Source organism: Pteropus medius, unplaced genomic scaffold, assembly GCF_902729225.1.
Source record: "Pteropus medius unplaced genomic scaffold, Ma_sr-lr_union100, whole genome shotgun sequence".
Taxonomy (NCBI): Eukaryota; Metazoa; Chordata; class Mammalia; order Chiroptera; family Pteropodidae; genus Pteropus; species Pteropus medius.
Window position 1 is genome coordinate 4,263,398 of NW_024345479.1, and position 18,260 is coordinate 4,281,657.

Consider the following 18,260-nt stretch of genomic DNA (forward strand, 5'->3'; position numbering starts at 1 on the left):
CGAATGAGAGGCCTAGGGCCACTCCAGTGCTTTCTTCTCCCCTTTCCCAGAGAGGGACTATTCAGGTGAGTGAGAGTATGATATACATTTCTTTCAAAAACAGCGGACCCTCCTCCTTTCGCGCCCTCTGAAACAGTTGCCTTTGCGCTTTGTTACAAGTTGATGGTAACAGGTTCATTTAATTAATTCACAATTGTAGTTCTAGGGGTGAGGGCACAGACCCCCCTGCCCCGGAAATCTAATTAAAGTGCAGCACTTAGGACTTTGAATAAAACTTTAATGAAGGGGAGAAGGGAAGGCAGTTTGTTCCGCGTTGGAGGAGGGGAGACGGCACCTCCTGGAGAACTGGTGTGTGTGCGGACCGTTGATCAGGACCTTTTTCCTGTCTCAGGGACAGCTTCTGGCCCAGGAACGACTCAGAGGAGAGGTGACTAGGGGAGCGGGAGCACAGTGGTGCAGATACGCGGCCGGCCTCGGCCTCGCAAGTTCCAGGGTGGCCGGAAACCTTTGCCAGCAGGAGGAAAGGACCCAGGAACTGGAGCCTCGGGTGGACTCTCTACTGGGTTGCTGCGGGAACCCAGATTCGAAAAGCGTTTCCGGAGGGCGCGTCTACGCACTTCACCACTACACCCTAATTCAGTCTGATAAAATCCACTTGGTTTGGAGGTATAAGCGATTTGGGTCCTGGAGCCAGCGCAGACGAGATTCCCAATCCCTTTTCCACGTCTGCTGAGACTCAGCCAGAGGAGCTGTTCGGCTTGGAGACAGGGAGGGGGAGGGGAGGACAGCTTCCAGTAAAATTACTGAAAATATGCCTAGTAGATTTTTCCGTTGCTGAAAATATGCCTAGTAGATTTTTCCGGAGTGTATCTGTGCTCCTCCGCGTGTATTTGTCCATGAGAATGTTGTCTGAATTTATCTACTGGTGAAGGTTACGTTCATATCTTTCAGCCTGAGTAGATTTAGCAAAAAAGACCCCATTCAAAAGCAAATAGCTGCAGGCAAGTATATGTAGATGTACTGGTTTTGTTGTAATTTACGCACAAATTAGTAAAGGTTTTTAAATACTGGTCTCGGTGGAAGGGAGTTATCATTCTCCTTGGCAGTAAATTGATGTTTAGAAAGATTAAAAAAAAAAAAGCTTACTACAAAACGAAATTAAATTTTTTTTTGCACAGGGTGCATACAAATAAACCATTCAGAAAAAGTGGGGAGCGGGGGTCCGCCGCAAATTGTTCTGGCGAGGAAGATAAATATAATACTCCAATGGAACGAAGACCTGGACCGAGGGCAGATGGCGCCGCGGCCTCGCTCCCGGAGCCCTGACTGCCCTGTTCTTTCTCTATTCGAGATCGCTCGTGCTGCCCTCCTGGTGTTCCTCCTGGGTCTCTCGGCTGCTGGACCGAAACATCTGCCGATACCCTGGCCCAGTTGCCTGTGACTCCACGTCCTGGCGCTCTCACACTAGCCCAAGCTGTGCAACTCCGGAGGCTCCAGGCCCCAAGGCAAGGCGAAGCCAGAAAGGCTTGGTTGCGGCTGACTGGCAGGTTTTCCTGAAATGGCGACTCTCTGCCGGAAGGGGGCGCCCTTGTCTTTTTAATAGTCCAAACTCATATTGGTAGAGTAAATCTAAAATCCCAAATCTTTTCTTTCTTCTGAAATTATTGTGAGCGAATAATAGAAGGATCCCAAAACTTTAAGTCCCTGATCGCGGAGTGGAAAAAGTCCAGAGTCTCGAGGCTTCTACGTAGGCCATTCAGGTTAGTCCAGGTGGCAACCCCTTTTCTGGGCTTTTCCCTCCGCATGTGGAGACCCCACAGCATGGCAGTCCCAGTTATTTGTTCCACATCCTATCCACACGCCTATCTGCGCTGAAGTCTCTCCATGTCTGAAGCAGCGAGGGAGGGGCCTTGAGAATTTGACATTAAAAGCTACTTGCTTGAAACTTCGCTTGAAGGGGAGCGTGGGGGGCAGAAAGTAACTTCGAGTCGGGCGCGCTACCAAGGAGCTTAAACTGGACCATGGGTCTTGGAACAATTTTTTTTTTTTTAATCACGAAATTGACACACACCGTCCCCCAGCACAAACGCTCTAAGGAGAGGTTGGGTGAGTGCCCGCGTTGGGGGTCTTTTTTCAGCCCCCGCTCTTCTTTAGTAAACAGATTTAGAAGAGTCTGGGTCGCTTCTCAACTCTTTTTCGAGAGAGGAGCCAGGACTGGGATCCCATCCGACCGCAGGCTGGAAGTACCCGGATCTCTTGGCTGCAGAGGCCATTCTGGGGTTTCCTGGAGAACTGCCAGCCGCTGGCTCCGAGAGGGAACTACCATCGAGACCGTGGCCGCAGCCCCCCACCCGCTGCTCGCCGCCCTCCCTCCAGTTGCTGGGTGGCTTGGAACGTGGATCCGACAGGTCCTCTCCACTTCACGCCTGTGCGCTCGATCGCGGGGAACGTGTGTGCTGGGACCTCTCAGCCTTTGCCGCGCAGCCAAGGTAGCAAGTCCCACCGGGCACTGCACCTAGGTACACGACATCAGGGAGCCGGCACAGAGGCAGAGACCCCGTGTCAGGGTCCCTGCTCCTCCAACAGTCGGTCTGCCCCAGGTTTCTGGGATTCCACACTATGCGTCTCTGTCTACGTGGCCCGGAAGAACAGAGTTTGCGCCAACCCGCTCTCTGCCCACCCGGATTCAAGGTACACGGACTGAACCTGCGCAAAGTGAAAAGGAAACGAAGTCTGGGGCCACTGCCGCCTAGACCGCAAGGGATTCGCCGCGGTGAGCCTGGATCGTAAGGCTTCCGCCACCCGCGGTTCTTTCATCCGCAGAAGGGCCTGCACGATGATGGAGGGGCCATTTTCTGCGGTTTTCTCTCTTGCCCAGCTACACCAGCATGTTTGGGGCACGCTTGCCAGTAGGGTAGGATTCTACACTCCTCTGCAACCGTTTGTGCCTGGGAGGGGCCGTGTCTAGAAGCCACAAATATCTATTTCACATGGCTCCCAATTGTTCAATTAACCGTGCCTAGGTCAGAACCACCAGGAATGTTAGGGAAAGACTTAGAAAGTTTGAGGAAGGAAATGAGAAGTGGTGAATTATCCGGGCACTTTCTCAAACTCTATTTCTCTGGAAGGAAGGAGGACAGACCTGGGAGGGCAGCCTGCTGGCTTCATTTTCACACAGGGACAAAATCTAAGAGTTGGGAGTGGGGACTTCTGAGACCAGTAGGTACAACCAACGGTGTGGGCAGGAAGGGAAGGAGAGGCACCCTCCAGCGTTGTCCATCCTGCCCAGCTGTCATCTTAGAAAAATGCTAAATGGGCAATGTAATCGCAGGGGTGAGTGACTCTGCCTTATCTCCTCTCCCCTCCCGGTGCTGGGAGAGGGATGAGCTCTGGAAACAGAAGGGGATCCAGGGGAAGCTTCTCTGCCACCAGTCTCCTCCCAGCTTTATTCATGATCAGCTCATTCCATGAAAGCAGTTTCTATAGTGCTCTACAGAGCCCTAGATAGAAAATATGAGACTAATTATCATGGCAACTAGTACTGGTTATGGTGATTACTGCCATTTATGACTGGGACAGGTTCTTTGGGTGGTGTCACTCTGGTGGATTGGGCTGTAACTCTGGGACTCACTGGCTTTCTGAGACATAAGGGGTACTCAGGCTGTCCCTGAGGAACAGCACAGGAGCCATGACCTAAAAAGAGTGTCACCTCTGGAGGCCAAGCAGCAGAGTCCTGGGCCCCAGCCTGTCCCTGGCAGGCTCCTGGTATGCCTGGGATACCTCCCATTTCCCCCCACCCACCTCCCCAGCCAGGGAGCTCCCTCACAGAGTAGCGCTGGTCTTGACCTTGGTGAGGACCTTTTTTTCCTTGACCCTTCGGTTCTGAAACCAGATGGTGATCTGGCGCTCTGAGAGGCTGGTGACCGCTGAGATCTTGCGCCTCTTGTCCTTGGTGATGAACTTGTTAGCTGAATATTCACGCTCCAGTTCACGCAACTGCCCCTTGCTATAGGGAATGCGCTTCTTGCGGCCTCGGTGGATGGTGCAGCTGTCTGGAGGGTGCTGAGCACTTGAGTCTGCAGGGCAGGAGAGGGAAAGAGAGGAAGACACACTCAAACCCCTGCCCATGCACAGACCCAGGCCCCACAAACTAAGTTGTCCTGTGGAAACACCCAGGTCACCCTGCAAGCATACATGTGTTCCTGCCCCCTCCCCAAAGCATCCAGGAACACCTCAGCTTCTGGCTGGTTCTCTAATCACCACTCAGCCTTGGAAAAGACCAGGCTCCTGTGGGCCACCTTCACCCATCACTGCCCTCATACCTGCAAGTCTGTAAACACACCGATCACACACAGCCAGACCTTTGCCCACAGTCACATACATCCACAGTCACGTGCATTTTCAGACTCTTGGTCACTCTTATAGATTCTATGGACAAATTCTGTACAGAAGGGAACAAATTTTGCCCCCACTCCCAACATACACACACACACACACACACACACGGATGCACACACACCTAAATTATGGTGGCAGGAAATCTAAATTTTCCTTTGGAAACTGAAAAACTCATGTAAGAGAAAGTGAGAGGTTGTATTCTTTACAGAACATCTAATCTTTCTGATCTCACCCACCACCCCCCACATTTACAGAATTGAGTTATTTAACCTTTTTGTAGACTTAAACTGAGACCTGCTGAGTAGGAACACACTGAGCCTCATCCAACAGCAAAGAGAGCCAAACACTGTGACATACTGAAAGGCTGGCCACAAGGCTTCCGGGGGAGGTGAAGGGGCCTGGTGGCCCTCTGGCTGCAGATAGCACTCACCTCTGGCACCTCACAGATCGTGGGGTTGGGGGGAGCTCCACTCGGGATCTCCAATTGTTTGGACCCTCCTTCAGAGTCCTAATGCCAAAGAGGAGCACCAAGTTCCCCTCACCAGCCCCAAGTCTCCCTCCTCCTCCTCCCAGGCAAGTGCCAGTAGGCCTGCAACCCCACGACTGACACCAAGGGGACCCAGAGTAGTGAGGAAGGTTACCTGTACCTGTTGCCTTCCAGAAGGGACCTGGTGGGTTCTGTTCTCCCTGGCAACACATCTGGCTGTTCCAGCCACTGGTGAGGGCCCAAGGCTGGTAACTGTCCATAGGCAGCAGGGCCTCGTGGCGAGGTTCCCCAGGGGCGCCCAGAGTCTGCACCACGGACACATCCAGGTAACTGGCCATAGGCTGGTAAGGTCCCGGGTACCCTGGATAGAAAGCAAACTCTGTGGGGCGGCTGGGGTACTCTTCTCCAGCTGTGGGAGTCTCCGCAGGGTAAGCAGTCAGGGTGGCCGCCTGGGCACAGGGTTTCAGCGAGCTCCGCGACACTCTGCAAGAGTAGTACCCTCCTCCAAAGTAGCCATAAGGCACCGGAGCTGGGGACGCTCCCTGGGGCACCCCGGGGCATGGGTGGCACTGCTTTGGCGGTTCCGCAGAGCCTGGCAGATCCAGGGGGGCATAGTTGACAGCCGGCATCAGCGTAGGCGCTGCTGCCGGGAGGCTGGTCAGTGGGGAGTGGGCGACTAGATTCCGACTCGCTCCCACTCCCAGCAAGCCTTCGATATCCTTTGCCCCGTCCAAGGTGGCATAACTGCCTGGCTCCATAGAGCCCAGCGTAGGCTCATGGGGTGCTGGGGTTGGGGGATGCAGAGGGCACTCGGCTCGCTCTTCCCACCCAGGCCCCGGGAATCCAAAGCGTTTTAAATTGCTCCCAGCTCGCAAGGCGCCTGCATTCGCTCTGCTTGGCTGTCCTGACGCAAGAGACGCAGGTGCCCGGGCACGCGCGCTGATTGGCTGTGGCCTGGAGGGAGAAGGCAATAAAATCTCTATGGCAGAAATTGCGAAAATACTTTACCCCCGCGCTGCGCTCTCCCTCTTTCTGCCTTCTCTCTCTCTCTCTCTCTCTCTCTCTCTCTCTCTCTCTCTCTCTCTCTCTCTCTCTCTCTCTCTCTCTCTCTCTCTCTCTCTCTCATATTCTCTCTCCCTCCTCCTCCCTCCCTCCCTCTCTCCTCCTCCTCCTCTCTCCCTCTCTCTCTCCCTCCCTCTCTCACTTGAAAACAAGAGAGAGAAAAAAGATGTCTTTTCTCTGCTTTTCAACTGGAGCGATCCAACTCCGCGTTCAAAAGAGAGAGGCGGAGGGGCGGGGACAAGGAACCCGCCCCCACCTCCGTCGCCTGCTCTCCCTCTCTGGCTCTGTCTCCTGTGCTTTGGCAGGTTAACGAGAGAATAAAAAACTCTCCCTATAAAGTGTCCATCTCGAGGGGTAAGTGGAGTCGGGGGTGGGGCTGGGAGGCCGCTCTGAGCCGAAAAGGGGAACCTCGGAGTAGGCCTAAGTCAGAAGAGGCAGGGAAATGGGGATTTCAGGGTATTTCTGGGAGCCCCTTGCTTTGGGTGCTGGGCACTAGCATCTCAATTCATCCTAGATGCCCCTCCCATCCCGGATGAGCTGTAATAAATTGCTCCGGACCCAAGAAAGTGCCCGGGAGGCCCCTTCCCCAGGGACCCTAGCTACCTCCCAGAGGGCTCCCCGCTTCAGGGTGGGGGTGGAAGAAGAGGGAGTGTGAAGCTCCAAAGAAGTAGATGAGATCTGGAGCCTGGGACACTATGTTCCCAGAGGCCCAGGAAACGCTCTGGCACTGGGACCTGAGTGAACAGAAAACCCAGGACCTCTATCTGCTTCCTCCAAGCTTTACATTTCCTTAGAAGGAAAAGGGGATGGGAGAGGGAGCCCCAAACACTGGAGAAATTGCTTGAGACCCCTCTGTCTGGGGTCTATTATGCAGTGCAATTCAGAAGACTCAAACTGCTTTGTTTCACAAATCTGTCTTCAGAGGTTTTCTGCTTCTTTCACTACCCCTCCCAAATCAAATCCTCTGAGTTCACATTTTTTTAGAAGCTCCAGTTTTTCTGGAGAAGACAGGAACTATTCCATTCTACATAGGGGTCATGGAAGTTATATAGAACAGACCACCCTGAGCTCTAGGTAGGCTTAGCTAGAGCTGAGCCTGAACCTGAACCTGAACCTGAACTTAAACTATCTCTTTGGAAAGGGCCCATGCAAATCGGAGTTGCAGGACTGTAGTGGAGATTATGGATTACTCTCAACAAACATTGCTAATAATTGAAGACACCAAGCGTGAAATCCCCACTAGACTTTATTGTATTTGAAAACAACATGAGAGAAAAAGGAGATGTCTCTTTGGTAGTTCCAGGAGCTTCTGCTGTATTATCTTTGCCATAGACATCTTTGCCGCAAGCATTTTTTTTGCAAACATTTTCACCGCATTACTAACTGTTCATTAGGCAATTTTGCCAGAAAAAAAAACGATAAAATCAAGAAGACCAAAAAGGGACATTTAAAGGACATGAGATTCAAAAGACTTTACTGTGAAATACAAAATATTTTAATAAATTTAAAATGGGCGTCGATTCATGGCCATGCCGCATGAATAACTGAGTTTGTTTTGTGCATTGTACCTCTGTGCCCTCAGGCTCTCTTTCTCCTCTCAATGTATAGGCATACCTCGGAGATATTCTGGGTTCAGTTCCAGACCACTACAATAAAGCGAATATCACAATAAAGTGAATCACACAAAAATTTTGGTTTCCCAGTGCATATAAAAGTTGTGTTTACATTATAGTTATGTTTACATTGTCGTCTAGTATGTCTAAAAACTGTACATACCTTAATTTTAAAATTATTTATTGCTAAAAAATACTAACCATCATCTGAACCTCTTGTGAGTTGTAATCTTTTTGCTACTGGAAAGTCTTATCTTTAATTTGTTAAAAATGCAGTATCTGTGAAGTGCAAAAACATGAGATATGCCTGTAGTGTGTTTCAAAATACTCTCGCCCTTCAATTGTCCGTGGGAAATGTCAACAGGTATGAATAAAGACACCAATTGAAAAGAAAAGAAAGGAAAAGAAAAGAAACCAGCTCTTGGGGCAAACCATCACCCTCTGAAAGAAATGCTAACTATTTTAAGACAACCATCACATCTACTCATCACTGTATAGACCCTTATGAGGGCTAGCTAAGATTTCTATATAATATAAAAACGAAAGGAACTGTGAGAACTTCATCAATGGAGAAATGAAACCAAACTAAAAACTAGCTTAAATACATGAAGTCTGCGAAGGCGGTTAATTGATTTGTCAATGGAGAAGTGAAACCAAACAACAAAAAATCAAACCGTCAAACAATTGTTTTATCTTTTTTATGGCAAAATTGCCTTATGGCCAATTAGTTCTGTAGTGAAAATGTTTATGGCAAAAATTCTTGTGGCAAAGGTGTCTAAGGCAAAGATGCTTATGATGAGAATAACTGACACGCTCTTCAATGCTTCCCAGTTTCTTATCAGAGCTTCTTGCTTGTCTTATTATGAAAGGCAGAAATACCATGATTTTTTTCCTAAAGATTTAAATATTTTCACTGGCTTTTATTTGGTCGATGACAGTACAAGTATGACTAAATCCTTAAATTAAAAAAGTAAATAATCAGTCATACACTATGACCCAGCAATTTCACTCTTGTGCAAATAACCAACAGAAATAAATGTTTATGTCCATCAAAGGGCATGTACTAGAGTGTCGAAAGCACTTTATTCATTATAGCTCAAAAATAGTAACAAACAAACTGTCTATCAACAGTAAATGAGTAAAAAAATCACACTATATTTAAAAAATAAAGTACTGCACAGCAATTTAAAAAAACTACTGCTACGCACAACATGGATGAATCACACAGAGATGTTGGTGAAAGGAGCTAGACACAGAAAAGTAACTTTTGCATGATTCTATTTCTGTGCAGTTCAAGAATACGCAAAATTAATCTATGGTAATAGAGGTCAGAAGAAATTACGCTGGCAGCAGATGGGGGACTCCTGAATGGGAGATGACATAAGGAAGCCTTCTGGAGAGTGTTCTTGATATCAATCTGCAGGCTAGTTATGCAGGTGTGTTCATGTTGAAAATTCAAGCTGTACATTTCAAGCATTTTATAAACTGAATAAATATGAGTTCTATTTCTGCCCTTTACTGTACATCAGTTTTATCTCTATTTTTTAGAAGGAAAAAGTACAAAAATTTAAAGATTCATAGCAATATTGCCTGCCATTGTGCTTTTTAGATATGTGGTGTTCTTATCCATGTACATGGAAATGAGCAGCTAAATGCATGTAGCACTTTATTATTGTGGAATTCCGAAATGTCCAACTCAGACCTTACCCTGGAGAATCTCACCAGCTGTTCTGGAGACCCCTAAGTGAACAGATACATTTCAATTTAAATAAATACTGAGTATTCTTGTTTTGTTTAACTCTACAATTTATTAAGCATCTACTAGATCCCAGAGAACAGTTCTGACTTGCATGGTTATTGACATATGAGCATTTGCTCCCATTTCCTGCATATGTATATGTATGGACATCTGTCTACAACCTATCGTAGACCTCAGCTGGAGTCAGATAAAGTAGGATTAAATCTCCTTATCTGTAAAAACCATCTGTCTCCTTATAGGGATAATAATTCCTACCTCACAGGAATGCTGTGAAGATTCAGAGATTTTTGCATAATGAAAGCATTTTATAAACTGAATAAATATGAGTTCTATTTGTGTTTCTGTATGTGTATCTATTTCTAATGAATTGCAAGCCACCTGCTTTTATTTAAAAAGAAAAGAGCAGTTGCTCTAAAGAGTACTGGTCACTTCTCACTTGCCTCTCCCAGTCCTGAGTTTCCCAGATAGTGAAACTGAGGCTCAGATCCCCCCAAATCTGAGTTCAAGGCTGAGGTCCCAGGACAATCCAGGTATCCTGACCTCCCAGCCTGCCTGGGCTGAGCCAGCGGTTCTTGGAGCCTCAAAGACTCCTTTGTGTCCTGCTGGGAGCCTCCAGGAAGACCCTCTGGCCCCCTGAGCCTCCCCCCATCCCCAGGCCCCTTTACTAACCCAGCCAAATGCGCGCAAAGCCTCAGCTGCTCCTTTACATATCCGCCAGACACCTCCAGGAAGGTCAAGGCCAAGTTGAAAGTTAAGAGTCTGTTTACCTCCGGGAGCCCATTCAGACTGCCTGTGACCTTTACAGCCGGGCCTTTGAGCACGGCCGCCGCGCCCCCAGGGGTTCTGGCCACGGGGACTTGGCGCTTCGGTGTCAGCTCCCGCCTGCGCCCAGGCTCTACCGCCCGCCAACCAGGGGGAGGGGGCGAGAGGCACCCACCCGCCCCACTTGTGGCATTCGTTAAATTATGTTTTACTTTTTGTAAAGCAAAGTGAACGCCCGGTGACTTTGTTCTCCCAACTGGAAGAGCGATTGTGGTCACGACGATTGTGCCCCTCAGGCTGGTAATGAAGAATATTGAGAATTTATTTGCAGTAGCGATGCATCTTTTCCTGGAAAGGTCGGGGCTCCGCTGACCTGCCAGACTGCGCGGGCCTGGCTAAACTTCTTGGGTTGCTTCCTTTGATGGGTTTTATGAAAATAGCCTAATTAGGATAAGCTCTTTTCTTTCATCTTTTCTTCTACCCTTTCTTTCCTTCTGTATATTCGCTCATCTGTCTTTAGTCTCTTTATATATTTCTTTTCTTTTTTATATCTATATTTTTCTGCTTTCTTTTATTTAATTTTAGTTACCTTGCTTTTTGTGCGTTCTTTCTTGTTTTCTTTCTGACTTTACTACTTTCTGTCCCCTCCTACCGCATTTACCACTCCCCCCCCATTCCTTTCTCTCTCTTAGTCACTTACATTATTTTATTTTTGTTTGCTTTTTCGTCCTCTCATTTGTCTTTCATTTTCTCTTTTTCCCTTCCTCTTTTTCTGTCTTTTCCTCTCATCTACTAATGTTTTTCTATTTCTTTTTCTCTTATCTCAGTTTTACTTTTTCTACTCCTTTCCCCCAAACACACACACTCATTTTTTTCTTTTTGGCCCTCTCATTTTCCATTGTTCTTCTCAGAAGTCTGGGAAGGGCGTGCCAGGTGGCTGCTCTCTGCAGGGTTGGAGTCTACCTTTGGCAAGGGGCAGTCCTGCAAGATGGTCTGGAGCAGCGTCGCCCACCCACAGAGCCCTGCCAGCGGCTAGAACTTTGAGGCCCAGTTGGAGAGGAGAGGCATCCAGGCCCTTCTCCCTAAAATGAAATCAGACAGGGCCTCTCTTGGCCTTCGAGGGAAATCTTTTGGACAAAATGAAGGCAGAGTCCGGGAGCTACGAGTATCAGAGAGTGGAGATTTGGCTGGTCAGGAGGAGGCCACTATCACCTCTGAGTCCCTCCACACACAGGCAGCCCTGGGACAGACCTCCTTGGAATTAGGACACTCTCAGGACAAAACCAAATGCTTCAGAGGCTGAGGCTGAAGGAGCCAGCTATAAAATTAGAGTCGATTGTGGACTCCATCACGGAACAAGTGGATCCAAGATGGTCTGCTAAGGGGAGACGCTACCTCCAACCACAGGAAACGGGAGGACCTCTCAGCCAAGCCCAGGAACTGTGAGTGGGGTCTGGAGTCAAGTAAAGGATTGGGAAAGTGGGGGACGAAATTGAAGGTTGCTACCCTCTGGTCCTGCAGCTCTAGGCAGGCAAGCTGGCTGCTTTTTGCATGCCCAGTGTGCCAACTTGAAAGGCTCACTGGCCCCAGAGTCCCCAGCCTCTTCTCCTGACACCAAAACCCGGCTTTGCCGTTGGGTTGGCTGACTTTAGTTACCAACTCCCAGAACCTAACCTAGAGAAGCCCAGCCTGGATCTGGCCCCAACCATTAGGAATTCTGAGCCTAGAGGGCTGCACTGCAGAGCACAAGTCTTTGGCAAGGTTTTGTTCTAGCTTGGTGTGATGGACAGTCATTTCTCCTCTCTATGCCTCCGTTTTCCTATCTGAACTTTGGACTAGCTGTTCTTTAAGTTCACATAAGTGTTTACTTTGGGCAGAATAGAAGCAGGCTGGCAAGAACAGAGAAGGAAGTGTTACTGAAGGTTGAGGGCATTGGTGTGAAAGAAGGCCACAGAGGGAGTCACAAAGAGGCCACCAAACTCATCACTGATTATTCCACAGGGTCCTAGGGTGAAGCACAGTTATTAGGGCCTTGAGGGAGCCCAGCCCCTCAACCTGGAATGTGTGGAGCAACCATCGTGGACTGACTCAGTTGGGACAGTCAAATCCAGGGTGTGAACTCTGCAGTAGCCCATTAAACAGGACCAAATTGGTGCAGGAAATCACCTCCTCCACCCTCACCCTGTAATTCCTTGAGGAGCCTTCCAGTACTCCCCCCACCCATACACATACACTTGGGAGTGGAGTAACAGGTGTGGGATTCTCAAATGGGGACCCACGGCCAAGATCTTTGGGGTTTGTAGCAGCTTCTAGGGTACTGAGAAACTTGGCTTCCTTTGTTCCAGCCCCTGGGATCCTGGATGGGACTCAGGAATGGAGAGTATATCAAAAAAACCTACCTGCAAATTCAAGAAAGCAATTCGAGTCACTTACAACTCCCCACCCCCAATCTCCACCTTGTTTTTTCCCTCAGGGAATGTGGATGTAGGTGATAATCATCAAGATAAATGCTGGCTACTCTCAAGGCTGCTTGCGTATAGTCTTTGCTAGAGACAAAGACTGAGTTTTCACTCTTCAAATCAAGAGAAATATTAGTGCCAAGGCCCTAAACCTGGAGTCCCAAACCCATCTATTTGGTTTGAAGTGGAGCTATAGGTTCGAGGCTTAGAGGAGAGTATAGCTTGAGAAATTTGATCTCTTGCTCTGATCCCCCATTTCCCTTGCTGAGAGGCCTGAGACCCTTCCAATGGCCCAGAACGTGATCATCTTGTGGCCCACTCCCCCTTCTCTGTCTCTTCCCCACCTCATAACAAAAGCTTTTCCCTTCTCTTTCCACTAAGTTATGTTCCAAGAAACACAGTTGGGAGAGGGGAAAGGCAGGCATTTCATACACACACATGCATGCGCACGAAGGAGCAAAGAAAAATTGTCCACTAAAGAAAGCCAGTCCTGTCCATGGTGCTCATGGGTTCCTGGATTCCTGTCTTCACCAAGATGGGAGGGAAAGGTGCTACAAAGGACTACCTCCTTAGGATTTCATAAAGACTTGAAAAATAATTCTCCTGCCTCCATCTGCTTTCTGAATTTCAGCCCCAGCCTGAGCTGAATATTGGGTAGTTCCTGGTTACTACCTGAGGACTCTGACCTGGAGGAAGGTCATCTTAGCCAGGCTCCCAAGGTTCTGGGCCAGCCATTTACCCCAGATCTCAATACCTTATAAGGCTAGAAAAGCCTGGAGGAGGTTCATCTGCAGCCTGTCTACACGGACTCTAAATGTCCAGAGCTGATATTGGATCATACACATGAAATCCCCTCATCAAAGTGAGATTTGGGATTGGAGCAGAGCACTAGGCATGTAATTTGTCTTAGCTCTGGACTACTTGGGCTTAAACTAGTATTTCTTCCCCTCTAGCCTCCTTCAGAGGTTTTCTAATAGTTCTAAGAGGGCAGATGAAATGCCCTTCTCTTTAAATTGGAAAATGACCCACCAAAAAAAATATTTTTAAATATTTGGTCTCATAGAGTCTATAATTTTATCCATCACTGGATAAATTGTGGCTGTAATTGACCTTGGGTGCCAGAAGTCTTTCCCCAGAGACCTTAAGATCTTTGCTTTCCCCTTATGTTGCTTGTGTGGCCAGGCTGGGACCTGGGAGGAGATTCCTGTCTTGAAGGCTACTGTGTAAAATTATCACAAGAGGCTAAGGATTTAGAAGCTTAGAAAAATAGAAAATTTTTCTCCTATGAAATAATTAATTAGGGTCTGCATCCATACCACTCTGAATAAGCCCGATCCAGTCTGATCTCAGAAGCTAAGCAGGGTCAGGCCTGGTTAGTACTTGGATGGGAGACCACCTTAGAAGACCAGGTGCTGTAGGCATAAAGAATAAAAATAAGGGATTCTAAGCTGACAAGTTCCTTACAATCTATGAGGTCAACCAAAGGTTGCCTCACCGCCCTCCCCCAAAAAAAAAAAGCAAGGAAAGAATTAATTAGGGTTGTTCTGATTGGGATATGAGGAGCCCCTTTCTCCTCACCTTTTTTTTTTTTTTTTTTAAGAATAGAAAACCCAAATTCCTTAGTTACCCAAACTGGTCAATTGGTGTTTGGGGTTGGGAGGATCCTTAGAGATCATTCAGTTCTAGCCAGCTATGTGCTCAAGTGGCTGGCAGATGTCTAGGGAAAGAAGCTGTCTTGCCCAAGTCAGAATAAATTGACCTCAGGAAACCAATAGCCAGTTTCGTGGTTCTAGGCACCTCCCAGCTGCCACAGTGGGAGCAGGAGGAAGGATAAAAATACAGAAAGCAGACAGCTATGGCAGCCGGGTGCAATGTTGGAACTTCCAATGATGTCCTGACTGTCCTTCTCTATGGTTACCCCAGGGGAATCCCAAAAGACAGATGGACTGGCACATGAGTATATAGAAGCTCCACGTCTACCAGGTCCAAAGGAGTCACAAGGACATCCCCTTCCAGGCTGAGGAACTGCGGATCTGACTGTTCCAGCTCCACTAGGCAAGGCCAGGGCTCTCAGTTTCTTACCCCTAAAGTGGAGTTGGAAACTTTCCCTGGGAATGGGACTCAGCCCCAGAGACCTAGATGGAGTCCTGGGAAGAGCCATGAAGCCGTCCCCATCCACTCCGTGCCTTCCAAACTGTCAGTAACTCTGGGGTCTGGCACAGGCCCAGATGTCCAGTGTATGTGTGTGCGCTTGGGGATGATGCGAGTGGGGACTGGGGATACTCTCTGGTCTGTGATCTCCCACAGGAGCCCACCTTCAGGTTCTGCCTCATTTGTCCCTTGCTCTCCCCATCTGCATGGTTTTAGCTTCAGGAATCATCTGTTCCAGGGGCACAGGCCAAGCCTTGGACCAGGGGAGACACAGACAGACCATGGACCAGCCCCATCATCCTGGGGCCCTTTTGTGGGCTGAGATCCCTCCCATGCTAGGCTGGCTAGGCGCTCCCTCCAGGTAGGAGAACCCATAGGAAAAAAGGGGAACCCAACAACTCTCCATCAAGACTAGGGACAGCCTAAGGACTTTCTCCATTTTATCCAAGAGCTTTGCTTCCCTTTCTTCCGCGCGTGTAAACAGCTGGTAAGCAGATTTTTCAGTAATGCGAGGGAAGACACCGCGCCGCCGCGTTTACCGCCGCTCTTGGATGGCAAAGCGGTCCCGCGGGCGGGTGAGGTTTCTAACCTTTGATGGCGCAGCTGGAGCGCGTGGGAGCCTCCTCCCAGACCTTCCTTCTACCTACCCAGAGATCTCCTCTAGGCCAGCAGGTGCACCCTGCCCTGCAGGGATCCCTCACCCTCAGGTGGAGGTTCTACCTCAAGACGCAAGTTCGCGCTGAACAAAAACCCGTTTAGTGCGTTTGCGCGCGGCGCGCTCCCTCCTGCCCACCTGGGTTAAGGGTGCGGCTCTCCCTGGACGCCACTTCGCCCACAGACCCCTACATCCCTGTCCCGTTGCCCTTCTGGCTTCTTGGGGCGACCCCTTCAGAGTCCTAATCATCCTAAGCTTTGTGCGGGGTACTGTAAATGCCCTGTATTTATCTTTCATTTAATACAATAGAACGGGATAGAGTGCAATTGTTACTCCGGTTTTGTAGATAAGAAAACTGAGGTTTCGAAGATTAATTTGGCCAACTTCTAGAGGCTAACGATCAATAAAGCCTGGACTCCAGCGTGGGTCTTTAAGGCATCAAATCTAGGCTCTGAACATTTCATTTTCTCTTCCCTATTCAAACACCAAATCATTTCTAATTTTTATTATATTTTTAGTAACAATTATTAGGGTGACATTCATAAAACCAAATAAGTTGCAAGTGTACAATTCAACAATATGTCTCATATATTGTGTTGTGTGTTCACCACCCAGTTAAATTTCCTTCTGTCATCAAATATTTGACCCCTTTTACCCCTATCTACCTCCCTCTCCCTCCTTCCCTCTGTTAACCACTAATCGAATGCCTGCTGTCCATGAGTCTCTGTTTGTTTGTCCTGTTTGTTTGTTGCTTTCAGTTTTATATCCGACATATGAGTAAAAGCCATTTCCACGGAAATAAATCTCATTAAAAAGTACAAACTGATACTAAAATAGACCTAAGATACATAAGAATTTTTTAAAGGGAGAAGGAAAAAATGAAGAAATTTGGGGAAAATAAAATATTGACCTCTAAATAAAGGAACCTTTTAACTCAGTAATTTTTGACCACTTACCCCTCATGACCTCTAAAACTACAAAAGTGGGGACTAAGCTCAGCCCCCTGACCCCTAACCCACTCCCACCACCCTGTTTCACTTTGAAGTTAAATCCACGTGGGCAGCAATGCCTGGAAATTTTCACGGAGAGCTGAATCTACCGAGGCCCAAACTCCTCAGCGTCTGACAGCCCTGTTGCCCAACACATACAGCAACCAGCCGTGGAGAGGAAAAACGTGGTGGGATCAATCTGGTGTCAAAACACTTTCCATTCCTGTCCTCTCCCTGGGGAAAAGTGAGTGTTTGGTAGCCTGAAGATTCTGAACTTGATTCCATGGGGGTTCTCAAAGGCTCGCACTGTGAAATTTAGGGTGAAACTTGGTATGTGCAAGCGTGTGTGTGTGTGTGCAGTGTGTGTGCATGGTTTTATGGGATATGGATCCACAGTTTTATTGATTTGTTTTCTAGTTGCAAGTTTCACACATACAGAAAGGTAAACAGTAAAAAGAGTAAATTTTATATATACAGAAGAATATAATAACCCCTTACACCCATCATTCATCCTCAACAATTATCAACTCATAGCCAGTCTTATTTCAATTCTTTTCCTGAAGTATTTTAAAGCAGATCCCAGACATCCTTTCACTCAAATATACTTTGGCTTGAATCTTTAACAGATAAAGACTTCTCTTTCTTTCTTTCTTTTAAACAGAACCTTAATTTGATTATCATACGTAACAAAATTAACAATAATCTTGAAAACTATCTGTTTCAATTCCTTCAGTTGTCTCAAAATTGCCTTTTTTTAAATAATTAGTTTGTTTAAATCGTGATCTAAACTAAGTCCATGAATTACATTTGGTGGATATGTCTTTTTAACTTTTTTTTTTATAACCTATAACAGTTCCCTCCTCTCCTTTTTTCATACCATTTATGTATTTAAATCCTTGGGTCAACCCTATTCTCAAAGCATTGGTCATCTTCAGAAAAGATCACTGCTCTGTATTGCGCCAATCAACTTATTTTCACCAGTTCCTGCCTCGCTGTCCACTGCAGCCAGCTGTGGCCAGGAGAGCTGCAGTGTTCCCTCTGCTCTTTTCCAAAGAAAGCGGGAACCGGTCCAGGGACGGGAAGTCTCCATGAGCCAGTGCAGAATGCAGTACAGACATCATTGAAGAGTCCTCACATTTTTCATTTCCCAGCTACACTTAGCTCATAAAAAGCCAGAAAATGTAATAAATTCCTCCCTGAAGAACATGGTTTTAATTAATTATTGGGTTATTCGAGGTGACTGGTGTGTGAAATACAATTCGCCCTTCTAAACTGAATCGCACGTAATCCAACCCGACAGGCTGCTTGTGCTCTTCTTTGGAGACTTGCAGAAAACGTCTGCTTATCCTTCAAAGGTCTTGGGTTGAAATATAAGTATAACTTTAGCATAAAGAGAGCTCACTCAGTCGGCTGGGTAATAAGAGATTGAGTCTTGTTTTCTTAACTGCTGATTTGATAGGGTTTCTTAGTAAATCTGGTGTTTTATACACACACATTTATATATTTTAGTCACTTGCTTTGTGATATCTGCAAAGGACATGTGAAGTCATCTCACTGTAGAATTAAAACTTATGCCGAATTTTGCTTCAGCTGACCTGGCAGCTGCAGCTTCTACTGCTGGGGCCTCTGAAATTTAGTTTTATCATACAAGATTCATGTTCACACATCAGGAGGTTGCTGTGTGTGCTGTATGGCATTCCTCTCCTTTGGGCTATATACTCCTTTCTGTCTAACCAAAAAGCCCTTTATTCCAGGCCCATATCTACAAAACAGGCTCCTTTCCAGAATGAGTACAAGTTCCCTATAGAGCCATTAGCCCTGTAGGGCTGGTCCAAATATCAAGGAGTCTATATTTTTAAAACCTTTTTGCAGTGTTTCGGTTGGTGGTGAAGCTGCTTGTTCAAAGAGAACATGGAGATAAAGTG

The 18,260-nt window shown here is 47.4% G+C and overlaps 1 protein-coding gene and 1 pseudogene across 1 annotated transcript; one reads left to right on the plus strand and one right to left on the minus strand.

The window, feature by feature from the left end:
• Positions 1-3,709: 3,709 nt before the first annotated feature.
• Positions 3,710-5,937, minus strand: HOXB13 (homeobox B13). Its single transcript, XM_039873824.1, has 2 exons — positions 5,040-5,937; positions 3,710-4,076 (listed from the first exon to the last, which is right to left on the minus strand). Exons 1-2 carry the CDS (start codon positions 5,641-5,643, stop codon positions 3,823-3,825), a joined length of 858 nt encoding a protein of 285 aa, XP_039729758.1. The 5' UTR covers positions 5,644-5,937; the 3' UTR covers positions 3,710-3,822.
• A 7,905-nt stretch (positions 5,938-13,842) lies between these two features.
• Positions 13,843-13,961, plus strand: LOC120611358 (uncharacterized; annotated as a pseudogene).
• The last annotated feature ends 4,299 nt before the right edge of the window (positions 13,962-18,260 follow it).

Bases quoted from the DNA above. Each gene is read 5' to 3' on its own strand.
- HOXB13 (XM_039873824.1), bottom strand. From the start codon at position 5,643: ATGGAGCCAGGCAGTTATGCCACCTTGGACGGGGCAAAGGATATCGAA. The intron at 4,077-5,039 runs GTAACCTTCCTC...CCTGCCCTGCAG, and splicing joins CTGGAAGGCAACAGGTACAG to ACTCAAGTGCTCAGCACCCT.